We start from the raw sequence: 21,840 nt of genomic DNA, 5'->3' as shown, positions 1-21,840 counted from the left end.
TAATCCCCCCAAATTCCTGTGCCCCTTTGCAGTTCATACATCCCAACCTAGGCAACCACTGATCTGCTTGTTGTCACTTTCTGATTGCTGTCACATAGTTTGCATTGTATATAGTACGTATTTTTCTGTGTCTAGCTTATTTCACTCACCATATCATTCTGAGATGCATCCATGGTGTGTGTCAGCAGATTTGTTATTTTTATTGTTGAGTATTCCATTGCATGGATATACCAGTTTTGTTTATCCATTCTCCTCTTAATCTTAATTAACCTCTTAACATTTAAGTTATGTTCAGTTTTATGAATAAAGTTGCTAAAAACTTGGTGTGAACATATGCTTCATTTCTCTGGAGTATGTTTAACTTTTTAAGAAACTGTAAAACAATTTTCCAAAGTGGTTGTATGATTTATTTTACATTCTCATCACTACCATATGTATTTCAAGTGCTCCATATTCTTGTCGACATTTGCTATGATAAAGCTTTTTAATTTTAATTAAGTGAATATACAGTGATATCACATCATGGTTTTAATTTGCATTTTCCTTATGACTAAAGATATTGAGTGTCTTTTCACATGTTCATTGGTCATTAGTATATACTCTTTTGCAAAGTTCAAATCTTTTCCCCCTTTTACAATCAGTTTTGTTGCCTTCTTCTTAAGTTGTAAGAGTTCATTATATTCTGGATAATAGTACATTGCCAGATATGTATACTGCAAATATTTTCTCCAAGTCTGTGCTTTGATTTTTCATTTTTAAGTAGTATTTTTATATTTATTTTAAGTCCAATGTATTTTTTTCTTTTACGGTTTATGTTTCTGGGTCCTATTTTAGGTATCATTGCCTATTCCAAGATGGTGAAGGTTTCCTACTACGTTTTCTCTTAGGAGTTTCATAAATTTAGCTTTTATGTTTAGGTGTATGCCCATTCTGAGTTGATTCTTAATATGGTGTGAAGTAAAAGTTAAGAATCATTGTTTTGTAATTGATGAATGAATTTCCTTTACCCACTGAATTGCCTTGCTACCAGCGGTGAAAATCAGTTGACCATATATGCATACGTCTATTTCTGGACTCTTTTCCATTCCAGTGATCTATGTGCCTATTCTTAAGCCAATGACACATTATCTTGATTATTGTAGCTTTTTAGCAATTTTGAAACCAGGGAGTATAAATCTCTAAATTTTGTTCTATTTTTTAAAAATTGTGGCTATTTTAAGTCATTTGTATTTCCATATAAATATTAGAATCTGCTTGTCGAGATTTAATAAAACTTAACGGGACTTTTACTGAGATTCTGTTGAACCTAAGATCCATTTGAAGAGAACTGACATATTAAAAAAATTGAATTTCCAATCCCTGAACATGGTATATCTATTTATTTAGTTCTTCCTTAATGTCTCTCAGTAATGCTCAGTTTACAATGTAGAAGTCCTGCATGTCTTCTGTTAAATTTGTTCCTGTGTTATTTTTTGATCCTGTTTAAATGGCATTTTTATTCCATTTTCCAATTGTTTGCTGTTAGCACATAAAAATTCAACTGATTTTTATACATCAATCTTGCATTACTTTATTCACTTATTAATTTTAGTAATTGTTTTGTAAATTCCTTACTATTTTCTACATAAACAATCATGTAATCTACTAATAGAGGCAATTTTATTTTTATTCTTTCTGATCTGTAGGCCTTTTTTCCCCTTGTCTTGTTGCAATAGCTAAAATGGCTAGGACATCCAGAGACATATTGAATAAAAGTGGTATCAATGGGCACCCTTACCTTATTCTCAATCTTTGTGGGAAAGTATTTAATATGTCACCATTATATATGATGTTAGTATTCAATATTTCACCATTAAGTATAATGTTAGCTGTAGGCTTTTCATACAGGATACTTATCAGATCAAGAAAGTTCCCTTCTATTCCTGGTTTTCTGAATGTTATACAGAACTGTACAGATCCACTTACCAGGCCCCCTTTCCATTTCTTTATGTTATAGTTGTCATGTATGCATATGACATACATATATACAAATTGCCTCTACATTCATTATGAACTCCACAAGACAATATATTTTTTGCTTTAAGAAATCATATGTATTTTTAAAAATTAAAAGAAAACATAGGTACTTATATTTTATTTGCCATTTCTGTATATTTTAATTAAGATATGAGTTTGTCTCTGGTGTCATTTTTACTTCTATTTGGAGAGCTTCCTTTAGCATTTCTTGTTGTTCAGTCATGGTGGCAAAGAATTCTCTTAATTTTCCTTTACTTGAAAATGTCTTTATTTTACCTTTGTTTTTGAAGGATTTTTCACTGGATATAGAGATTTACTTTTCTTTCAACACTTTCATTATTCCACTATCTTCTTGACTTCATGGTTTCTAGTGACAAGTACACGGTCATTTGATTAATTGCTCCCTGTTTTCAAGATTTTTTTATCTTTGGCTTTTCAACAATGTCACTATTATTATGTCCCTAGGCATGAATTTCTTTGAATTTATCTTGTTTGGATTTGCTGAGCTTCTTGAATCTATGCATTAATATTTTTCAGCAAATTTAAGACATTTTCTGCCATGATTTCTTCAAATATATTTTCTGCCCCATTCTCTCTCCTCTCTCCTTCAGAAACTCTAATTATTTGCATGTTAGACCTTTTGAAATTGTCCCACAGGTCCCTGAGTTTCTATTTTTTTGTTTTGTTTTGTTTTGTTTCAATTTTTTCTCTCTTCTTCAGATTGGGTAACTTCTATTAATCCAGCTTTATGTTCATTGGCTCCTCTGTCAGCTCCATTCTGCTATTAAGTGACATTTTTATTTCAGATATTTTTCAGTTCTAAAATGTTCATTTGATTCTTTTTTACATTTTATATTTTTCTGCTGAGATTACCTAGCTTTTCATCTATTACAAGTGCATTTTTCTTAACTCATTGAGCATAGTTAATAAAGCTGCTATAAAGTTTTTAACTCCAATATCTAGATCACTGTGGTTTTGGCATCTCATTATTTTCTTTTGACATTAGGTCATGTTTCACTGATTCTTCACAGGTCAAGGAATTTTGGATTGCATCCTGAACAGTGTGAATATCATGTTGTGGAGATTTTGACTTTTTTTTTAAATAACAGCCATCCTAAATGGGTGTTAAGCAATATCTCATTGTGGTTTTGATTTCCATTTCCCTAATGACTATTTAGGTTGAACATCTTTTCATGAGCTTACTGGCCATTTCTTTGGAAAAATGGTCTATTCAAATCCTTTGCCCATTTTTTAATTGGGTTTTTTTTGGTTTGGTTTTGTTTTTTTGGTGTTGAGTTATGGTTTTTTTTTTTTAATATTCTGGGTATTAATCCCTTATCAAAGATATGATTTGAAAATATTTTATCCCATTCTGTGGGTTGTGTTTTTACTCTCTTGATAGTGTCCTTTGATGTACAAAAGATTTTAATTTTGACCAAGTACAGTTTATCTATTTTTTCTTTTATTGCCTGTGTTTTCAGTATCCAAGAAATCATCACCAAATGCAATGTCATGAGGTGTTTCCCATATGTTTTCTTCTAAGAGCTTCATTATTTTATTTCTTAAGTTTACGACTTTGATCCATTTTTAGTTAATTTTCATACATAGTGTAAGGTAAGGGCCCAACTTCATTCTTTTGCATGTGGTATCCAGTTTTCCCAGCAGCATTTGTTGAAAAGACGGTCTTTTCCCATTGAATGGTCTTGGCACCCTTATCAAAAATCATTTGACACAAGGGTTTATATTTGAGCTCTCTATTCTATTCCATTGTTCTATATGTCTGTCTTTATTCCAGTACCACACTGTTTTGATTACCATAGCATTTTACTAAATTTTGAAATCAGGAATTTTGAGTCCTCCAACTTTGTTCTTGTTTTGGCCATTTGGGATCCTTTGGGATTCCATACAAAACTTTAGGATGGGTTTTTCTATTCATGAAAAAAATGCTGTTGAGATTTTGATAGAGATTTCATTGAATCTGTAGATTATTTTGGATAATAATACCATAGTAGCAATATTAAGTTTTCCAATCCATGAACATGGGATATCTTTCCATTTATTTAGGTCTTCTCTAATTTCTTTGAGTAATGTTTTATAGTTCTCAGTGTACAAGTCTTTAATCTCCTTGGTTATTTTTTTTCCTAAGTACTTTATTCCTTTTGATGCTATTATAAGTAGAATCTTGAAAGATTGCTCTTTGCTAGTACATAGAAATGCAACTAATTTGCAACTTTGCTATATTTATTAGCTTAAACTGTTTGTTTGGGTTTTTTTTGTGTGGAATTGTTAGGTGTTCTACCTATAAGATTATGCCATCTGGGAACAGAGATAATTTTACTTCTTCCTTTCCAATTTGCATGTCTTTTGTTTCTTTTTCCTGCCTAACTGATCTGGTCAGAATTTCCAATACTATCGCGAATAGAAGTGGTCATATCCATGACTTTTTAAAGAAAGGTAGTTTTAGAGTATCTCCTAAGGTTAATACCTATTTAAACTTGTGTTCTACACCTGTGATCATTAAATAGCAGTAAACATGAATATTATTTAAGGGACTTAAAAAATTATGTTCCATATCCTGATTCAATAAATCTGAGATGAGACTCAAGCATTTAATATATTTTTTTAAAACTTCCCAGATGTGTGCCTATGGTTAAGAACCTCTGTCCTACACTCTCTACCCGAAGTAATTTATCTCTGAGAACCTCATTTCCTTCATCTATAAAATTAAACTAATTAAAAAGTATAATCCCTATATTAGTAAGGGTTTAATTATGTTCCCGGTAGCATTCTATGTACTTAAATATTATTTCATTGAATCCTCACAACAACCTTGTTAAGGTCATTATTATTATCCTCCGTCTTTACAGATGAGGAAACTGAGGCAAAGAAAACTTAAGCATCTTGCCCCAAATCACATATTACTCTCTGCTGGTTCTCCCCTTGCCCTCTTTGACATCTCTGTCTCATTCTTCTTCTCTTCCTTTCCTTAAATGTTATGCTTTCCCAGTTTCTGTCTTTGGTCTTCGGTCCTCCTCTATGTTCCCTCTACAGGTTCCCTTTGAATTATGTCACCAACTCCTCTGTATTCCCAAACCCAATACTCTAGCTCTGATCTCTCTTATCAGCTTCACGACCAAATTTCCACCTGCTACCTGGGCATTTCCACCTGTTTATCCCACAGACATCTCCAACTAAAACTACCTGAAATAAAACTTAATCTTTTTGTCCAGAAAAGGCTATAGTTCACCTCCACCTCTGCTCTTCCTCCTGGTACCATATTCTACCCAATCTCTTAAGTTTGAAAACTGTGATTCATGCTTGACTTTCTATATATCTGTTTACATTAATCAGTGATACAGTCCTATCATTCTTCCTAAACATCTCTTTAATTCATCGTCTCCTCTCTTTGGTAACTTCTTTAGTTCAGGATCTTATCACAAACTGCAATAACCTGCATACTACTGTTTCTGAAATGAAATTCTCCCCACCTCGCTGTGTAACCGTGTTTCCTAGTTTAAACTGGATTGATGGTAAAATGAGGATCACAGCAACAGTATTACCCTTATTATAGCTTCTATCGCATTTTACTATAAACATTTGCTTATGGATTTGATCCCTTCACTTTTTAGTTTTACATCTCCAGGACCTAAAAGAGTAGTTAACACATAACAGATAGTGAACAGATTTGATTACTAAATAAATGACCAATGCTCATGTCACATCTACTTCTAAAGAATTTGAGACTGCTCACAATAAAAGATACATACCATTAAGATAAAAGTAAAAGAATAGCTATGCAATAACCCAATTTACTTATGAAAAAGTTAAATTTCTGGAAAAACCATTAATTCAAAATAAGTTATTTTCAATAATATCAGATAAATGAGGTGGTACTATGTATTCATACCCATTTTCAGAATGTTTGCCTCGTTTTCTAAGTCAGATATTTGAATCTTGACATTTTCTTTCACCAAAAGCTCCCGTTTCTTTGTTATATCATACTCATTATTGAAGTCTGTAATTTCCTTAATAAATTTTTCTTCCTCCTCTGTCACTTTTGTCTTTGTAGCCTCCTGAAAAATGGAAACAAAGGAACAAATATAGGTGTTAATTGCAACAATATTTTTCCTTAGTGATTTAAAATGCAATCATTTGGAAATATTAACAACAAAATAGAAAATTATACTTCCTGGGATTAAAATGCTGTACTCCTCCAGCAGTATTAATTAAAAAACTGAAGTTATTACATAGTAACAACCAACTATATTCATGTGAAAGATTTACCCTTAATGTTTTAGGACAATTATTGAGGTAGAAATTCTACCACCCATCATTATGTATGCATTTGTTTGTGTATTAAACTTACAGCCATATATGCCGTTTTTTCATTGCAAAATGGGTGGTAAAATAATTAAATAACCAAAGTTGAAAATGAAAGTCTACACGCAAAGGAATTACTGTCTTACAGGATAAAAAAGAAAAACAAAAAAGGAAATCCAAGAAAACCTTTTAAAATTTAGACAATGAAGGTAAAATTACATATTCATTTCAAATTCAGTTCTAAATAATAGCTACATTTCATGAAATGTCAACATGGAGTAGAAATAAGAATTTACAAAAACTTTAAACAATGCTAGTACCTAAATTTTTGACAATGGTAGAACCTAAACATTACTGCATTTTCCTAGTTTTTTTCTAAGAAATGTAACTAATTATGAGCTACATTTGGAAACTGGCCATGTCATTCATAACCATTTGGTGGTTGATTCTGACTTTAGAGATATATTTTTAACATTTTAAAATGCATTTTTTCAAAATGGCAGTTAGTTACAAATCATATTCCTAAACTGTCCTTATCATTTAAAACTACTGAGTCTGTTGGCTCTGACTTATTATAAAAAGATAAACAAAATCTATCTTTTCACCCACATCCATTAGTATGCCTAAAGTGTGAACCTCTCTGCCTTTCAAAAGCATTAAAACCAAGGTCTTGAAGCCTGAGCAATTCAAATCAATTTCACTATTTCTTTTATGCTTATTACAATTGCAAATAATTTCTATACTGCATGCTGCCAATAAAATTCTTTCAAACTATATTACTCTACCAACTGGTTTAAAATAGCACTTAATAATGTTCCATATCTGAACATGACTATCTGCCAATATGCATACAGATAATTTTTTCTAAAAGTACACCTAAGTATATTTTAATACTTTTTGATACAGTTAGTGAAATAAATTTTTCCAAGTGGCTGGAGACTTACAAACGTTTGGAGAAGCATATTCCTTTGGCTTGTAATTTCACTGCACTGTCTTTCTAAGGCATTTTCATGAGTTTTCAAAAGCTGTAAGAGGAAGGCTTTTTCAGAAAACTGCTGAATCTTTAAAGTAAAAAAAAACAGAAATCAGAATGAAACAATTAGACATTTTAGGGTACCTTAGTTAATAGAACAGATCTGTACAGTATAAAATTTTTATATTAATCTTTAAAATGAAAAATAAAATTCACATTAGACATCTTACTTTATATGCTCTATCTTAAATTATTTTACAAATGCTTTATAATTATAATTTTTATAATCTCTTCCCCTAATAAGACTATAGGTGCCTCAAGGGCAGAGAATGTGTTTACTTTTTTCCTTTCTAATACCTAGCACAATTTGTACCTTAGGTACTAAAGCTTTTTGATGACACACATTGAAATCTGCTTTAAGACAGCTTGTTTTAAAGAACAAATTTCTATTCTCATCACTTACATGAAAGATATGGATGAATAAATCATGACTAATCAAATTATGAGATAAAATCTAAAAACCACAGGCAAAAACCTAGTCCCATGACTATAGTTATACCAAATAAAACACAAATCTGCTAAAGTCTTCAAATGGGTTTTGAGAACTCATTTTTTATTTTAGTAGCTCATTTGGTTCTAACTAGCAAAAGATAAAATAAACATTAATATTAGATATGTAACTGTTATTTCATTTGGGCTGTAAAGAATAGCATCTCTTGAGACCATGAACATTGAAATGAAAGTCAGGAAGCTTTAATATATAAAAGCTAAAAATGATGCCAGACTGGAAATAATCTTTCCACTACATTCACTACTGGCCCTCATAAGAAAGCATCACTTCAAATCTGGGGCTGTTCCCATCTCCACAGAGAAAAGGAAAAGGAAATAAATTCAACTTAAATTGCAGAAAGCATGATTTTTGTTAGCTGTAAGAACTTCCTCAAGGTGAGAGACAGGTTGTGAAATCTCTGTCCCAGAAGATATTGAATAATAAAGAGCGTAGGGATAGTTTAGTCCAGAGGCAAAGGGTTGGCCTAAAAGACATTTTGAAATGATATGGCTAAAAAGCCCTAGAAATACTGGCATTAAAAAGAAAGTAGCTGAAATAAAACAGAAAATATGATCTTAAATTTATATAATATCATAGCCCATCTGCCCATACCTTCAGCACTTGGTGCTGATTTCATCAACTTTATCTTAAGAAAGACATCAATAGAGAAAGATTAGAAAGGTGCAATTTACATGACCAAAGGAATTCAGAAAATACTTTCAAAATTGGGGGAAGGGAGAATGGGCAGTTAGTATTTTACTGTCTGAGAAGACAGAAATTAGAAAACATATGGTCTGATCTATAAAATTATATAGAAACTGGTAACAATGGTGAACAAGAGTATGATCATGAATTTTAGCACATTTATTTTGAATAAGAAAATACTTCTGAGCTATTTAGTATATATTATATAAATGAGAATAAAATGAGTTCCAGAGAAGTAATACCTTAACAAAGGTTATATAATTAATTAGGGGCAAACCCAGGACTAAAATTCAGGTCTTCTGACTTTATTGCCTCTAAATCATGATACTAATATGTAAATATGAGAACTATTTCAAAGTAGCAAAAAGATACTTTTGGTACTAAAAAGGGACTTCAGTCTCTGACAACAGCATAAATTGAAAGTATATAAGTTTAAGAGACAGAAAAATTACCAAATACTAGGTCCATCAGAATTTATTGAGAAAAGGTTGCTTGCAGTATATTCCTAACTCTCAGAGTTGCAATTATGAACAATAACCATGAATGTTTACAAAACTGCTTTGAGACCAAATATCAGGCTGGATAAATTTTGGTTTAATCCAATTAGGTATTTCATTTAACACGCCTTTCAGAATCAAAATTCCTAAATTCTGATTCTGTTTCTACCACTGATCTGTAGTCAAACCTGCACTGAAAACCAAAAATGGAGAAAATATTATTTATCAAACTAAGGAATTTTAAAATAAGACAAGCAAATTTATCACTCGAACTCACAAAAGCCTTATGTTAAGGACTCAGAAATTAAGGTGCTCTGTTTCCAGCTATCACTAAGACCTAAAATTATCACTGAGCTCATGTCTTCTTTCTTAAAAGGGAAAATAACAATTATTAAGGAGAGATATTAGACATATTGGCATTTAATTGGAATGTTTTACCATAACCTGAAAAGATGAAACCTATATACCCCAAATGAAAATCAGACAGCTGTTCAAAAGATCTATAAGAAGGGTAGAGCTATAATTTTCCTCTTCCCTAAAATTCTATGTAAATTATCCATTTTGAGGTCTTTTCTATTTTTTTGTTTTCATTCTTATTATTGGTGTACTCTTCATTCTTACTTTCTGTTTTACACTCTGTCTTTATCTTTTACTCACACATTTTCCTCTTTTAATCAAGATCTAAAAAGCCCCAGAGAATCAATAACTACAGAAAGATTACAGTAACATTAATTTTTAAATTTACTTAGGATCGGTGATGAAAACATTTAATGCATAATGGAATTGGCAAGTAGGGAAAAGAGAGTAAAAGAGAAAGAAGCAGGACTTTGGAAAAGCTCAAGTTAGGAAGGTCAAGAAAGAATAGATTGCCTACGCTGACTCACAAGTTGAGGAAGGCAGTTAAGTTATGGTTGCAGAAACTACATGGGGTCTAATATTATTAGACCTTCTATTTTAATGGAACTAATGGGACAAATGCCTTAGGATTTATCCAGTTCCACTCTACCAAGTATAAGTTATTAACTCTCACTACTAAAAAAAGCCTTTCAAGACCACCCATTTGCAGAATGTGTTTCTCATTGTTCCTTTTGTTCTTCCTGTTATCACAACTCATTTCTTAAATTATTTTTTGCATTCTTGCTTTTGAAAACCAGACCTACTGATGTATATATAAATATTCCAAATATAACCCTGAAGATGTTGATAGGATCACAAGATGAGGTCATTTCACAGAATAAATTATCATCAGAAATCTCTCTCACCTTTCTTTTGTCACAAAAGTGATGGGTAGGAATCAGAATTGGGAAGATACTAGAAGAGATGTAAAATTGTAATTTAAAAAGATATTTTTGAACTTATCTGAGTCAGGTTTGAATTGAGGCACTACCTTATATCCATGGTAGCCTGGACATCCATGATAAATAAAAACTTAAGAAACTACTGGCTGTATCTGCTAAATTACCCAGGGATCTCAAGGGGCTACAAATGATAAAAAGAAAAGGATGGAAGGTTCAAATTTCTCTTTCTAATCTCTTTCCTTCCTCTGACTACAAATGAAATGAAAATATTTGCGCGCAGCCTTAAAGTTATATGCTAGAATCAAACAGCCAAGCTTTGTCAGAAAATATTGCTGTTTTGGAAAATTTTAATTTATAACAGTGCCAACACTCTGGTTAATTTTACTTCTCTCAGAAATAAACACTTTTTTTTCCCTTTCCCTGTCTTATTTTTCCTGGAATATTTGATTTTTCAAAAGAGCTTGTAGTTTCCCCAGTCAGTTGACTTATCTGGTCAACTAGGTCAGTTTTCAGCATAGCCATGATTTGTGACTCTTCACCACTCTTGCTGCTTGGGCACCCTTAGGTATTTTTCTACCAGAATAACTTGAAAATTGAGAATGACTGAGGATTTGAAATTAATGTTTGGGTCCAAGTAAGCAAAGTACAAAGTACAATCTACACTTTGTTGTGGTTGCTGTTGCTTAAAATAATTTCAGGCTTTAGGAACTGGTATTTTGCAGACTAAATGCTCTGCCCAAGAGTAAAACAGGCAACACTATATAAGAAAACATCATGAAAGTTAGGTAGAAGATTTCACATTCGTAATCACAGCAACTGGGGAAATAATGCGTTTGTCATGACTATGATAAAAGACGTTTCAACACTAGAGTACATCAATGAATACTCTATCAATTGCAGATATTAACTTTTTTAAAAAAAAGATCTATTTTTTATAAATATATTTCTTAACCACAGATGCAATGCTTAAAGAAGAACTCACTATGACACAGTAATCCTAATATAGTAAGCAAGGAAGGTTCAGTATTAGTAAATATTAGTCCTTATAATGGCTTATAAGGCTTTACATGATTGCACTCTTATTCCCTCTCTAATCTAATCTTCTGCCAGTTTCCTCCTCAATCACTCCTCTCTAGCCACACTGGCCTCCTTGTTATTCCCCGAACATCCAGCCACACTCTCTCCTCAAGGCCTTTGCACTGGATATTCTATGCCTGGAAATCTCTTTCCCCAGATTCCTCATGGTTCATTCCTTCATCTCAGTCAAGTCTTGGCTCATCTCTCATCTTTTCATTAAGGATTATCAGGATGCCTGATAAGACCACTGCTATTTACGTCTGTTCTGGAAGTTCTTGTTAATGCAGTATGTCAAGAAAAGGAACAAGAGATAACAATTATTTAAAAAGCTGGCACAGGGCTTCCCTGGTGGCGCAGTGGTTGAGAATCTGCCTGCTAATGCAGGGGACACGGGTTCGAGCCCTGGTCTGGGAAGATCCCACATGCCGCGGAGCAACTAGGCCCGTGAGCCACAACTACTGAGCCTGCGCGTCTGGAGCCTGTGCTCCGCAAGAAGTAGAGGCCGCGATAGTGAGAGGCCCGCGCACCGCAATGAAGAGTGGCCCCCACTTGCCACAGCTAGAGAAAGCCCTCGCACAGAAACGAAGACCCAACACAGCCATAAATAAATAAATAAAAATAAATTAAAAAAATTAAAAAACGCAGTTCAAGTACTTTCTAAAAATAAAAGCTGGCACACAATTCTCTTTTGTTTGTTTGGGCAAATGTGATTACTGTGTACCTAATAAATCCAAGAAAATCTACTGAGAAACTTAGAAATAGAAAAGAATTCAGTAAAAAGGCTAGTAACAAAATAAATACCAAAAACTAGTATTTTTTCTATTTACCAACAATAAATAGAAAAAAGCATGGAAAAGATCCCATTTACAAAACCGAAAACTAAACAAAACACAAATAAACTTAATATGAAGTATGTGGGACCTATATGAAAAAGCCTGCACTGAGGAACATAAAAGAAGGTATAAATAAATAGAAAGATATGCGATATTCTTTTTTTTTTAAATAAATTTATTTATTTATTTATTGGCTGAGTTGGGTCTTTGTTGCTGCGTGTGGGCTTTCTCTAGTTGCGGCGAGCGGAGGCTACTCTTCGTTGCAGTGCGTGGGCTTCTCACTGCAGTGGCCTCTCTCATTGTGGAGCACGGGCTCTAGGTGTGCGGGCTTCAGTAGTTGTGACACGTGGGCTCAGTAGTTGTGGTGCACGGGCTTAGCTGCTCCGCGGCATGTGGGATCTTCCCAGACCAGGGATCTAACCTGTGTCCCCTGCATTGGCAGGCAGATTCTCAACCACTGTGCCACCAGGGAAGCCCCTATGCTATACTCTTGAATGTGAAGATTCAGAGTTGTAAATATATCAGTTCTCCCCAAATGAACTTAGTATAATCTTAATTATAACCCCAATACTTTTACTTTGTTGGAACTTGAAAAAATGATCTCAAATTTATCTAGGAAAACAAAACAAAACAAAAAAAAAGAATCAGGAAATTCCTGAAAAACAAATTGTCATTCCACAGGGTCAAAGATATTTTAAAGCTAATGTAATTAAGTGAATATGATACTGGTGCCAAAACAAATAGATTAACAGAATAATATAGAATATTTAAAAACAAACACAAATATACAGTTTCACATATATATAACACACACACACACACACACACACACACACACATATATATATCATAGTCAATGAGAAACATGTGACATTTACCCAGGCAAAAATGGAGAATCATTTTTATTTAAATTAAAGAAAAAAACCTGTAAAAGTATTGGAAAAAGACATTGTTTAAACAATGAATTTCAGAAACAAACAAAAGGATTAAAAATTCTAGCAACATAAACATTCTAAATTTTGATTAAAAAATCATAAAAAACCAAGCTACAAATAATAAAATTTGCAACAAATGACAAAGAAAGGGTAATACCTATAGCACATAAAAAGCTAGAATTCAGGGAGAAAAAGACAAGGAAAGGATATGAATAGGCAAAGCACAAAGTAAATATGAACAATCTGAACAAATGAAAAAATATAAGTAAACTAAAAAGTTCAAATTAAAACCATAAAAGATGCCATTTTTCTTGTATTTGTTAAAAAAATCAATAATTTCTATTGTACAAATAGTGATATTGGGGGAATATAAACTGGAACTTCTCTGGAGGACAATTTGGAAATTATCAAGAGCTTTAAAAGTACAGTTGACCCTTGAACAACACGGAGGTTAGGGGCGCTGACCCTTGCTGCAGTCAAAAATCTGCATATAGGGACTTCCCTGGTGGTGCAGTGGTTAAGAATCCGCCTTCCAATGCAGGGGACATGGGTTCGACCCCTGGTCCAGGAAGATCCCACATGCCACGGAGCAACTAAGCCCGTGTGCCACAACTACTGAGCCTGTGCTCTAGATCCCGCCAGCCATAACTACTGAGCCTGCGCACCTAGAGCCCATGCTCCACAGCAAGAGAAGCCACCGCAAGGAGAAGCCCGCGCATCTCAACAAAGGGCAGCCCCCACTCGCCACAACTAGAGAAAGCCCGCGTGCAGCAACAAAGACCCAACGCAGCCAATAAATAAATAAATAAATTTATTTTTTAAAAAACTGCATATAACTTTACAGGTGGCTCTCCATGTCCACAGTTCTAATCCACACATTCAATCAATCGGATCATGTAGTATTGTTGTATTTATTTTAAAAAATCCTCACATAAGTGGACCCATGCAGTTCAAACCTATGTTGTTCAAGGGTCAACTGTATCTACCCATTGACATTGCAATTTGATTTCTAGGACTTTATCCTAAAAACATAAGTGCACACAGATGTATGTATAAAAGTATCATCACAGTGATATTAATAACAGTAACTATTAATAGTAATAGTAAACACTTATCAATAGAAAACTAGTTAACTAAAATATGGTATAGCCATTTACTATGCTACCATTAAAAACTGCTTATTTAGATATATATTTACTGATATACCCAGGGTATAGTGAATGGAAAAAAGCAAATCATTTAAGAAAAAAAATACATGCAATTAAACAATTCTGAAAGAAAACCTATGAAAATATTAACTATATGGCAGAACTATAGGTGGTTTTCACTCTGTTTTTTGCCTATCTCTATCTTTTGAATATTGCAATAAACAGGTATTACTTTTATGAAGAGTTAAAATAATAGAGCTAGTTCAATTCAGCAAAAAACAAACAAAAAACTGCACGTTCACCAAATATAATGGCATCAGATCCTCAGAATTTCCCAGGAGTATATCCACTCTTCCAGTAGGGACATAAGTAAGCACTCTTAATAAAGACTGAGAGGAGCAGGAGCTCATAATAAAGAGGAAAAGAACATTTTAGAGTAACAGCCTGATCTACTTTCCTACTGTGGTGGTCACGTATCTCCCATTCCTTCTGCATTTCTGTCTTCTCTTGAGAGAAATTGATTAGAATTTTAACCAAGGGAAACTGGACTATATTTAAAGCCATGGAACTAGTTTTAATCAAAGAAGCTGAGGTAGGCAACCTTTCAACTTATCTTGAAGTTTTAATTCAGGCAATAACAATTCATAAGACCACACAAGCACCAAAGGCTATATAAGAAATTTTTCCTGCAGCATGGAGATCACAGGCACAGCTATGAATAGCCAGTTTGCCTTTGACTGTTTCCATACACCTTTCCTGAACCCTTCTGGTGTTCCAAAGTCTACAGATAACCTACATCTACCCTTCTCAAAGTAACCCTCCATCTCCAAAATTTTTCTTCCCCTTTTCCTCAAAATAAACTCCCATTTCTAGAGAACTGCTGATTCAGCTAGATATTAATCTGATTAGGGAAAGAAGAGTAAAGTACAAATACTGATAGGCCAAGAACATTCTGTAACGATACTTCTTAATCTGAAAGACTCTCGCTGGGGAGCTACTTTGAAATAAGGTGACTTCCGTGCAATTTGGCAACTTAGGAGGCAGGACCTCACCTTACCTATTACTACATCTTCCTGTTCTGTCAGGATATAAGACAATGGAATGCTGAGGGTAGTGATTTTTCATGTACTGCTTTTAATGGAAGATCTATAAAACGTCACAGATTCTTTAAAACATACATTTTCCTCCTCATAATAAGAAAACTTGGCACATGATCAAGAAAAGATCACACCTCAGTCAAGTATTCCACTAACACTAGAAATTGGGTTGGGGATATTCACATCAACCTGTCAAACAGCAGTTTTAGTTTTAAGAAGACAGTTCATTCTTCAAGAACTCAAGAAAACAAGAATGGGACAAAGAACAATTTATATATTATAACTGTTGGCAAAACGCAAGTCTGAACAGTTCTCACAGAATAACAACATACACTCTACAAAAATACCGTCACAGAAGAGAAAAAGAGAAGTGCCTGACAGATTATAGAGAAAGAGTATTAATACACCTATAATAATTTTACTACAAAGTACAAAAATTTTTTTTGTTAATCAACTACTTGATGTCAAGAGGATGCAAACAAAGATATGTCCACTAAAAAACAAGAGCAAGCAAGGACATAAGAGAATAAGATAAAAATACAAGCTGAGATAAAAAGACAGAAAATTTTTAAAAATGTAAAAAAGACAGCAACACAGAACTTAAATTTGCAGAGAGTATTAAATAATAGAACTAACACTGCAAAAGATGGAATCGGTGATATAAAGTATAAAGGACTGTCCAATACTGCTGAAACTAGCAAATAACAGAAGATAACAGATTCAGAGAACAGAGAACAATGATCCAAGCTATAAGAAATAAGGGTACTTGAAAAATAAACCAGAATATAACATTTACGGTTAAAATGGGAGACTTATCCTTGGACTAGACAAAATTGACAGATACACAAATTTGTTTATCTGTGCACACATTTGGAATCATGAGGATAAAAAAACAATTTCTACAGCAACCAGGGAAGAAAAAAGAAACAAAACAGTTTCATGCACATATTCTTCCTGAAAAATTACTTGAACAATTACACAGATTGACCAAAAGATAAATAAAAAATAGGAACTCAGGAATGAGGAAGTTGAAGCACTAAGGTATTTTACAGTGAAGAATTCTGGTTAATATGACAATCCAAACAAATATGGGAAAGACCAACTTTCTATTCAAAGACAAGAGAAATGCTGGATAAAACATAACTAATTTAAAATATATGTCATTTACATAGGTAAGCCAAAAAGCAAGAGAGAGAAATAATCATGCCAGAAATCATCATGCTAGAATTCAAGTCCAAGGGGTATCTCTGAGACTGGATACAGGCAACAGAGGCTAGGGTTTTAAAAATGCCCAAATAATACTCAAAGTGAAAGCCAAAGGGAGATACGGGGCTCATTCGATAAAGTTAGGAATAAAATAAACAAATGGGACCTAATTAAACTTACAAGCTTTTGCACAGCCAAGGAAACCATAAACAAAATGAAAAGACAACCTAGGGGCTGGGAGAAAATACTTGGCAAATGATGTTACCGATAAGGGATTAATTTCCGAAATATACAAACAGCTCATACAGCTTAATATCATAAAACAACCCAATCAAAAAATGGGCAGAAGACCTAAATAGACATTTTTCCAAAGAAGACATACAGATGGCCAACAGGCACATGAAAAGATGCTGAAAATTTCTAATTATTAGAGAAATGCAAATTAAAACTACAATGAGGTATCACCTCACACCAGTCAAAATGGCCATCATTAAAAAGTCTACAAATAATAAATGCTGGAGAGGGTGTGGAGAGAAAGGAACCCTCCTACACTGTTGGTGGGAATGTAAATTTGTGCAGCCACTATGGAAAACAGTATGGAGGTTCCTTAAAAAACCAGAGTTACCATATGATCCTGCAATCCCACCCCTGGGCATATATCTGGAGAAAACTATAATTTGAAAATATACATGCACCCCAATGTTCATAGCAGCACTATTTACAACAGCCAAGACATGGAAGCATGTCAAGAATTAGATTGATAGTTATGGTTACCAAAGGAGACAGTGGGGAAGAGGGGAGAGATAAATTAGGAGTTTGGTATTAACATATACACACTACTATATATGAAATAGGTAAACAACAAGGACCTACTGTATAGCACAGGGAACTATAGTCAATATCTTACAATAACCAATAATGGAAAAGAATCTGAAAAAGAATATATATATATATATATATATATATATATATATATATATATTTACACACACACACACACACTTGAAACTAACACATTATAAATTAACCATACCTCAATAAAAAAAAAATATATGCCTGGAAGGAAACTGCTGGCAGAGACTACCTCTCAGCCTGGAAATGGGGCAGGGGAAGGAGTATAAAGACTTCAACGACTATCACTCTTTTAAACTAAACTGTTGCTTTTGTTTTTTGCAAGAAAAAAAAAGTGCCTATGCTGGCTATGCAAGCAGAGTAACAGAACTCCATCCACTGGCTTGGAGATGCAGCATAAAAGTGAGCTGCCTCCATTGATCCATGAGTGGGAGAAGAATCATACCCAAGAAACCCCAAACCCAAGCTTGAATTGTTCATGGATGTGAGATTCAAATGTCTCCTAGCCATGCAGTGCAGAAATCCTGAGCTCAAAAATTAACATGAAAACTGGTCCTGAACAAATGAAATCTGCAAGGTTCTGGCAGCTGCGGTCAAACTGCTCCTTAGGAACATCTTTTTTATCAAGAGAATGTGTAGGACTCCCAAGAAAGAAAAGCCCTGCTAAAGATAAGTTCACAATAAAAAATTTTAAAGCTCATATGCAAATGTACCACCATGTGAGAAGGCCATCAGATGAAACAAGCAGAATTCACAGAAAAGGAAAACAGAAAACAGAGAATTCTAAGAGAAAAAAATTAAATTAATTTATTCACTCAATAATATTTATTTAACACCTACTGTGATTCAGGCACTGTTCTAGACACTGGGAATAACGGTAGTGAATAAAATAGATGAATATTTGATGTATTCCTTGTGAAGCTTACATGCCACTGGGCAGAGACAAACAGTAAACAGATCAATACAAATACATCAGGAGAAATTAGGTGCCACAAAGAAAAATAAAGCAGAATAAAGGATAGAGATACTGATGGCATGAGGTCATATTATTTTATATATGGAGCTAAGGAACGGTCCTCTACAGCAGCCATTCTCAAACTTTCTGATCTTATGACTTTTGGTCTTTATGACTTTATGGTCTTAAAAAATTACTGAGGACTTTTATTTGATGATTTTTGAGTTATTTCTATAAATGTTTTCAGTATCAAAGATTAAAACTGAGAAATTTTGAAAACACTTAATTCATTTAGGAATAACAATAAATCCACTGTATGTTAAAATATATTTTTATGAAAAAATAATATTTTCTAAAACAACAAAAAAATAGTAAGAAGAGTTGCATTTACATTTTTTGCAGATCTCTTCTAACAAAAGACAGTTGGGTTCTCATATCTGCTTCTTTATTCAACCTTTTGCAATATGTTTCTTGGTTGAAGTATATGAAGAAAACCTGGCCTCACATAGATGTATAGTTGGAAATGGGAGGGTTATTTTAATACCCTTTCCAAACAATTACGCATATTCTTAAGGAACTTAATAAGTGTTAGTTCCTTAAAGGTTGGTTGCAATGTGGAATCTGAAACCACTTCAATAAATTTTTCATCCTCTGTTACAATAAAAACCATTGGTCTATTTTGTGCTTTGAGTGGATCTTTTATCCATGCACAATTCTGTAAAATTATGTGCTGGTTATTTGGAAAATATTCCTTCACTGAACTATTCAGATCCTCCAAATGTTGATACACTTCTTAATACAATACTAAAAAATAACACTTATTAATATCACCAACAAACTCATTAGAAAAGTCTTTCAGTACTGGGAAACTGTCAAGCTTACAATGACAAACCTGAGTCTTCCAAAATTCTAATTTTTTTTTTTTAAATTTATTTATTTATGGCTGTGTTGGGTCTTTGTTTCTGTGCGAGGGCTTTCTCCAGTTGCAGCAAGCGGGGGCCACTCTTCATCGCGGTGCGCGGGCCTCTCACTATCGCGGCCTCTCTTGTTGCGGAGCATAGGCTCCAGACGCGCAGGCTCAGCAGTTGTGGCTCACGGGCCCAGTTGCTCCGCGGCATGTGGGATCCTCCCAGACCAGGGCTCGAACCCGTGTCCCCTGCATTGGCAGGCGGATTCTCAACCACTGCACCACCAGGGAAGCCCCCAAAATTCTAATTTTTGTTTGAAAGGTTGAATATTATCATTGGCATAATAATAATATCAGATTTTTGCCTTGAAATGTCAGGGTCATTTCATTCATTTTTGAGAAAATTTTGCCAAATGCTCAAGTTTAAATAACTATACTTATCTGTCAATTAGTCAAGTAAAAACGGTATTCCAGAAAAAGAATAGCTAGTTCATACTGCAACTCAAACAATCATACAAATACTATCCCTTGAGACCATGACTGTACTTTGGAATATAGAAGTACTTTATGTGAACTTTCCATTTCAACACACAATATTAAAAACACATACACACCATGGTCAGTTTGAAAACAATATTTTTTACACTTTAATCAAGGGCATACAGTGAAACTGGTGGGTTTTGTTTTTTTAGTGTGAGTGGGTGGCAGTGAAGAATACAATGACTACTAGTAGTTTGTTTCCACTGCCTTAATTTGTGCTAAGTTGCCAACAGTTTGACTCACCATTGCCATTGCACCATCAATGTACGTATCAGCACAGTGAAAATGGCAAAATAATAGCTTTGTATTATTAAGAAAATAGCTTGACCTCACAAAACTCCTGTAAGAGTCTTGGGGACGCCCGTGGATCACAGATCACACTTTGAGAACTACAGCTCTAAAGGGGCAATTGAGCCTAGAAGTAAGGTAACCAACCATCAAAATTTGCATGAGACTGTCCCAGTGTTAGAAATGAGAGTCTCACATTCTAGTAGAATGGTTGGCCACCCTACTGGGAGACAGCTAAAAGAAGTGAGTGTGTATAAAACACTAACAGCTGAGGGAAGAAACATTTCAGGCAGAGGAGACAGCAACTGCAAAGGCCCTGTGGTCAAATAATGGTTGGTATATTCAAGAATAAAAGAACCCACTGCAAAGGTGCACACCCTAGAAAATCAGATTATCCCCAGTCAGGTGTGCTACTAGAAAATGTCCAGTGCTACACTCAGAAAATATATGATGAACTCATCTATTTCCACATTTTAGATAATTATTCATGACAAATGTGATAAAGCTTTCTTTGTAGAATTATATAGAGAAAGTTTAAAGTAATTACACAATTTTAAAAAAATGAGAACATCAAGAATTTTGAGTTCACAGTTAGGTTTATATAGTTGAAGTTGCTTGATGTCAACTCTCTAAGGCAGAAAGTTGTTATATAATTTATTTGCCAATTACTCTTGGTGCTGTTTAGGAGTTGCTCAATGAATATTTGTTGAGTGAATGAATAGGAGAAGAGAACATAGCTAACTGATTTTCTAAGAAATCACAAATCAAAAGGTAAACTTTTAAAAAGGCATTCTTTTGTGCTGTATATTCTTACGAGGTTAGCAAACTAAATGTTAATCTCATGCTTTCTGCATACTGAGCCGCAAACTTACTGTCTTTAATTAGAAGACCATTCTCTCAGTTCCTGGAAAGGAAGCTTTTTTTTCTGTTCAAAACTTTTCTAACATTTTAGGGTAAACAATTTATTTACAGTAGCTCTTTTAAAAAAAGGAATAGAAGCACACTAGTAGATTTAACAATTAGAAACAGTGCAGTAGATTTTCCACTTTGTGGATCCAAGCCAGGAAGTGTGCAACTTTTGTGATTTAAAAGCACTTGCAAATAGAAAGCCTATCTGGCATACTGTTATTCAGCTTGCTCTAAACGCTATTACCATGAAATATTCTTCAGATTTATTTTCTTAAGATCATGAAAACAAACTTGAGAAAAAGGAGTCCAACAAATGTTATATGTAATAATTTTTTACTTCATTTGGAAATACAATAATTTCAGTTCTATTAATATGAAGAGAGATTACTACTTGTCAGAGACAAGGCCCCTCCATAAAAGAATTTCAACCAATTATATGACCAATAATTAAGTAGCTCATGTTAAGAATAGATGTGCCAAATGGCCAATAAGCATCTAAAAAGATGTTCAACATTAATCTCATTGGGGAACTGGAAATATAAACCACAACGAGATACCACCTCCCATCCACTAAGATGGCTATCAAACGAACAAACCAACCAACCAAAACCCCCAAGAAAATAAGTGTTGGTGAGGATATAGAGAAACTGGAATCCTTGTATACTGCTGGTGGGAACGTAAAAATGCTGCTGCTGTTATAGAAAGAGTCTGCTGTTTCCTCAAAAAGTTAAACC

General features: G+C 33.8%; 1 protein-coding gene across 1 annotated transcript in view; it reads right to left on the bottom strand.

Moving 5' to 3' along the window:
* Positions 1–21,840, bottom strand: part of CCDC172 (coiled-coil domain containing 172) — a 76,500-nt gene that overhangs the window by 29,715 nt on the left and 24,945 nt on the right. The window contains exons 4-5 of the mRNA XM_082407852.1: positions 7,281–7,397; positions 5,924–6,089 (exon numbers count right to left, since the gene is read on the bottom strand). Of these exons, the coding sequence (XP_082263978.1) occupies positions 5,924–6,089; positions 7,281–7,397 (283 nt within the window). The remainder of the gene's footprint in view (positions 1–5,923; positions 6,090–7,280; positions 7,398–21,840) is intronic.

This window comes from Balaenoptera borealis, assembly GCF_965194805.1.
Source record: "Balaenoptera borealis genome assembly, chromosome: 10".
In the NCBI taxonomy this organism is placed as follows: domain Eukaryota; kingdom Metazoa; phylum Chordata; class Mammalia; order Artiodactyla; family Balaenopteridae; genus Balaenoptera; species Balaenoptera borealis.
This window is presented reverse-complemented; position numbering and strand designations above follow the sequence as displayed.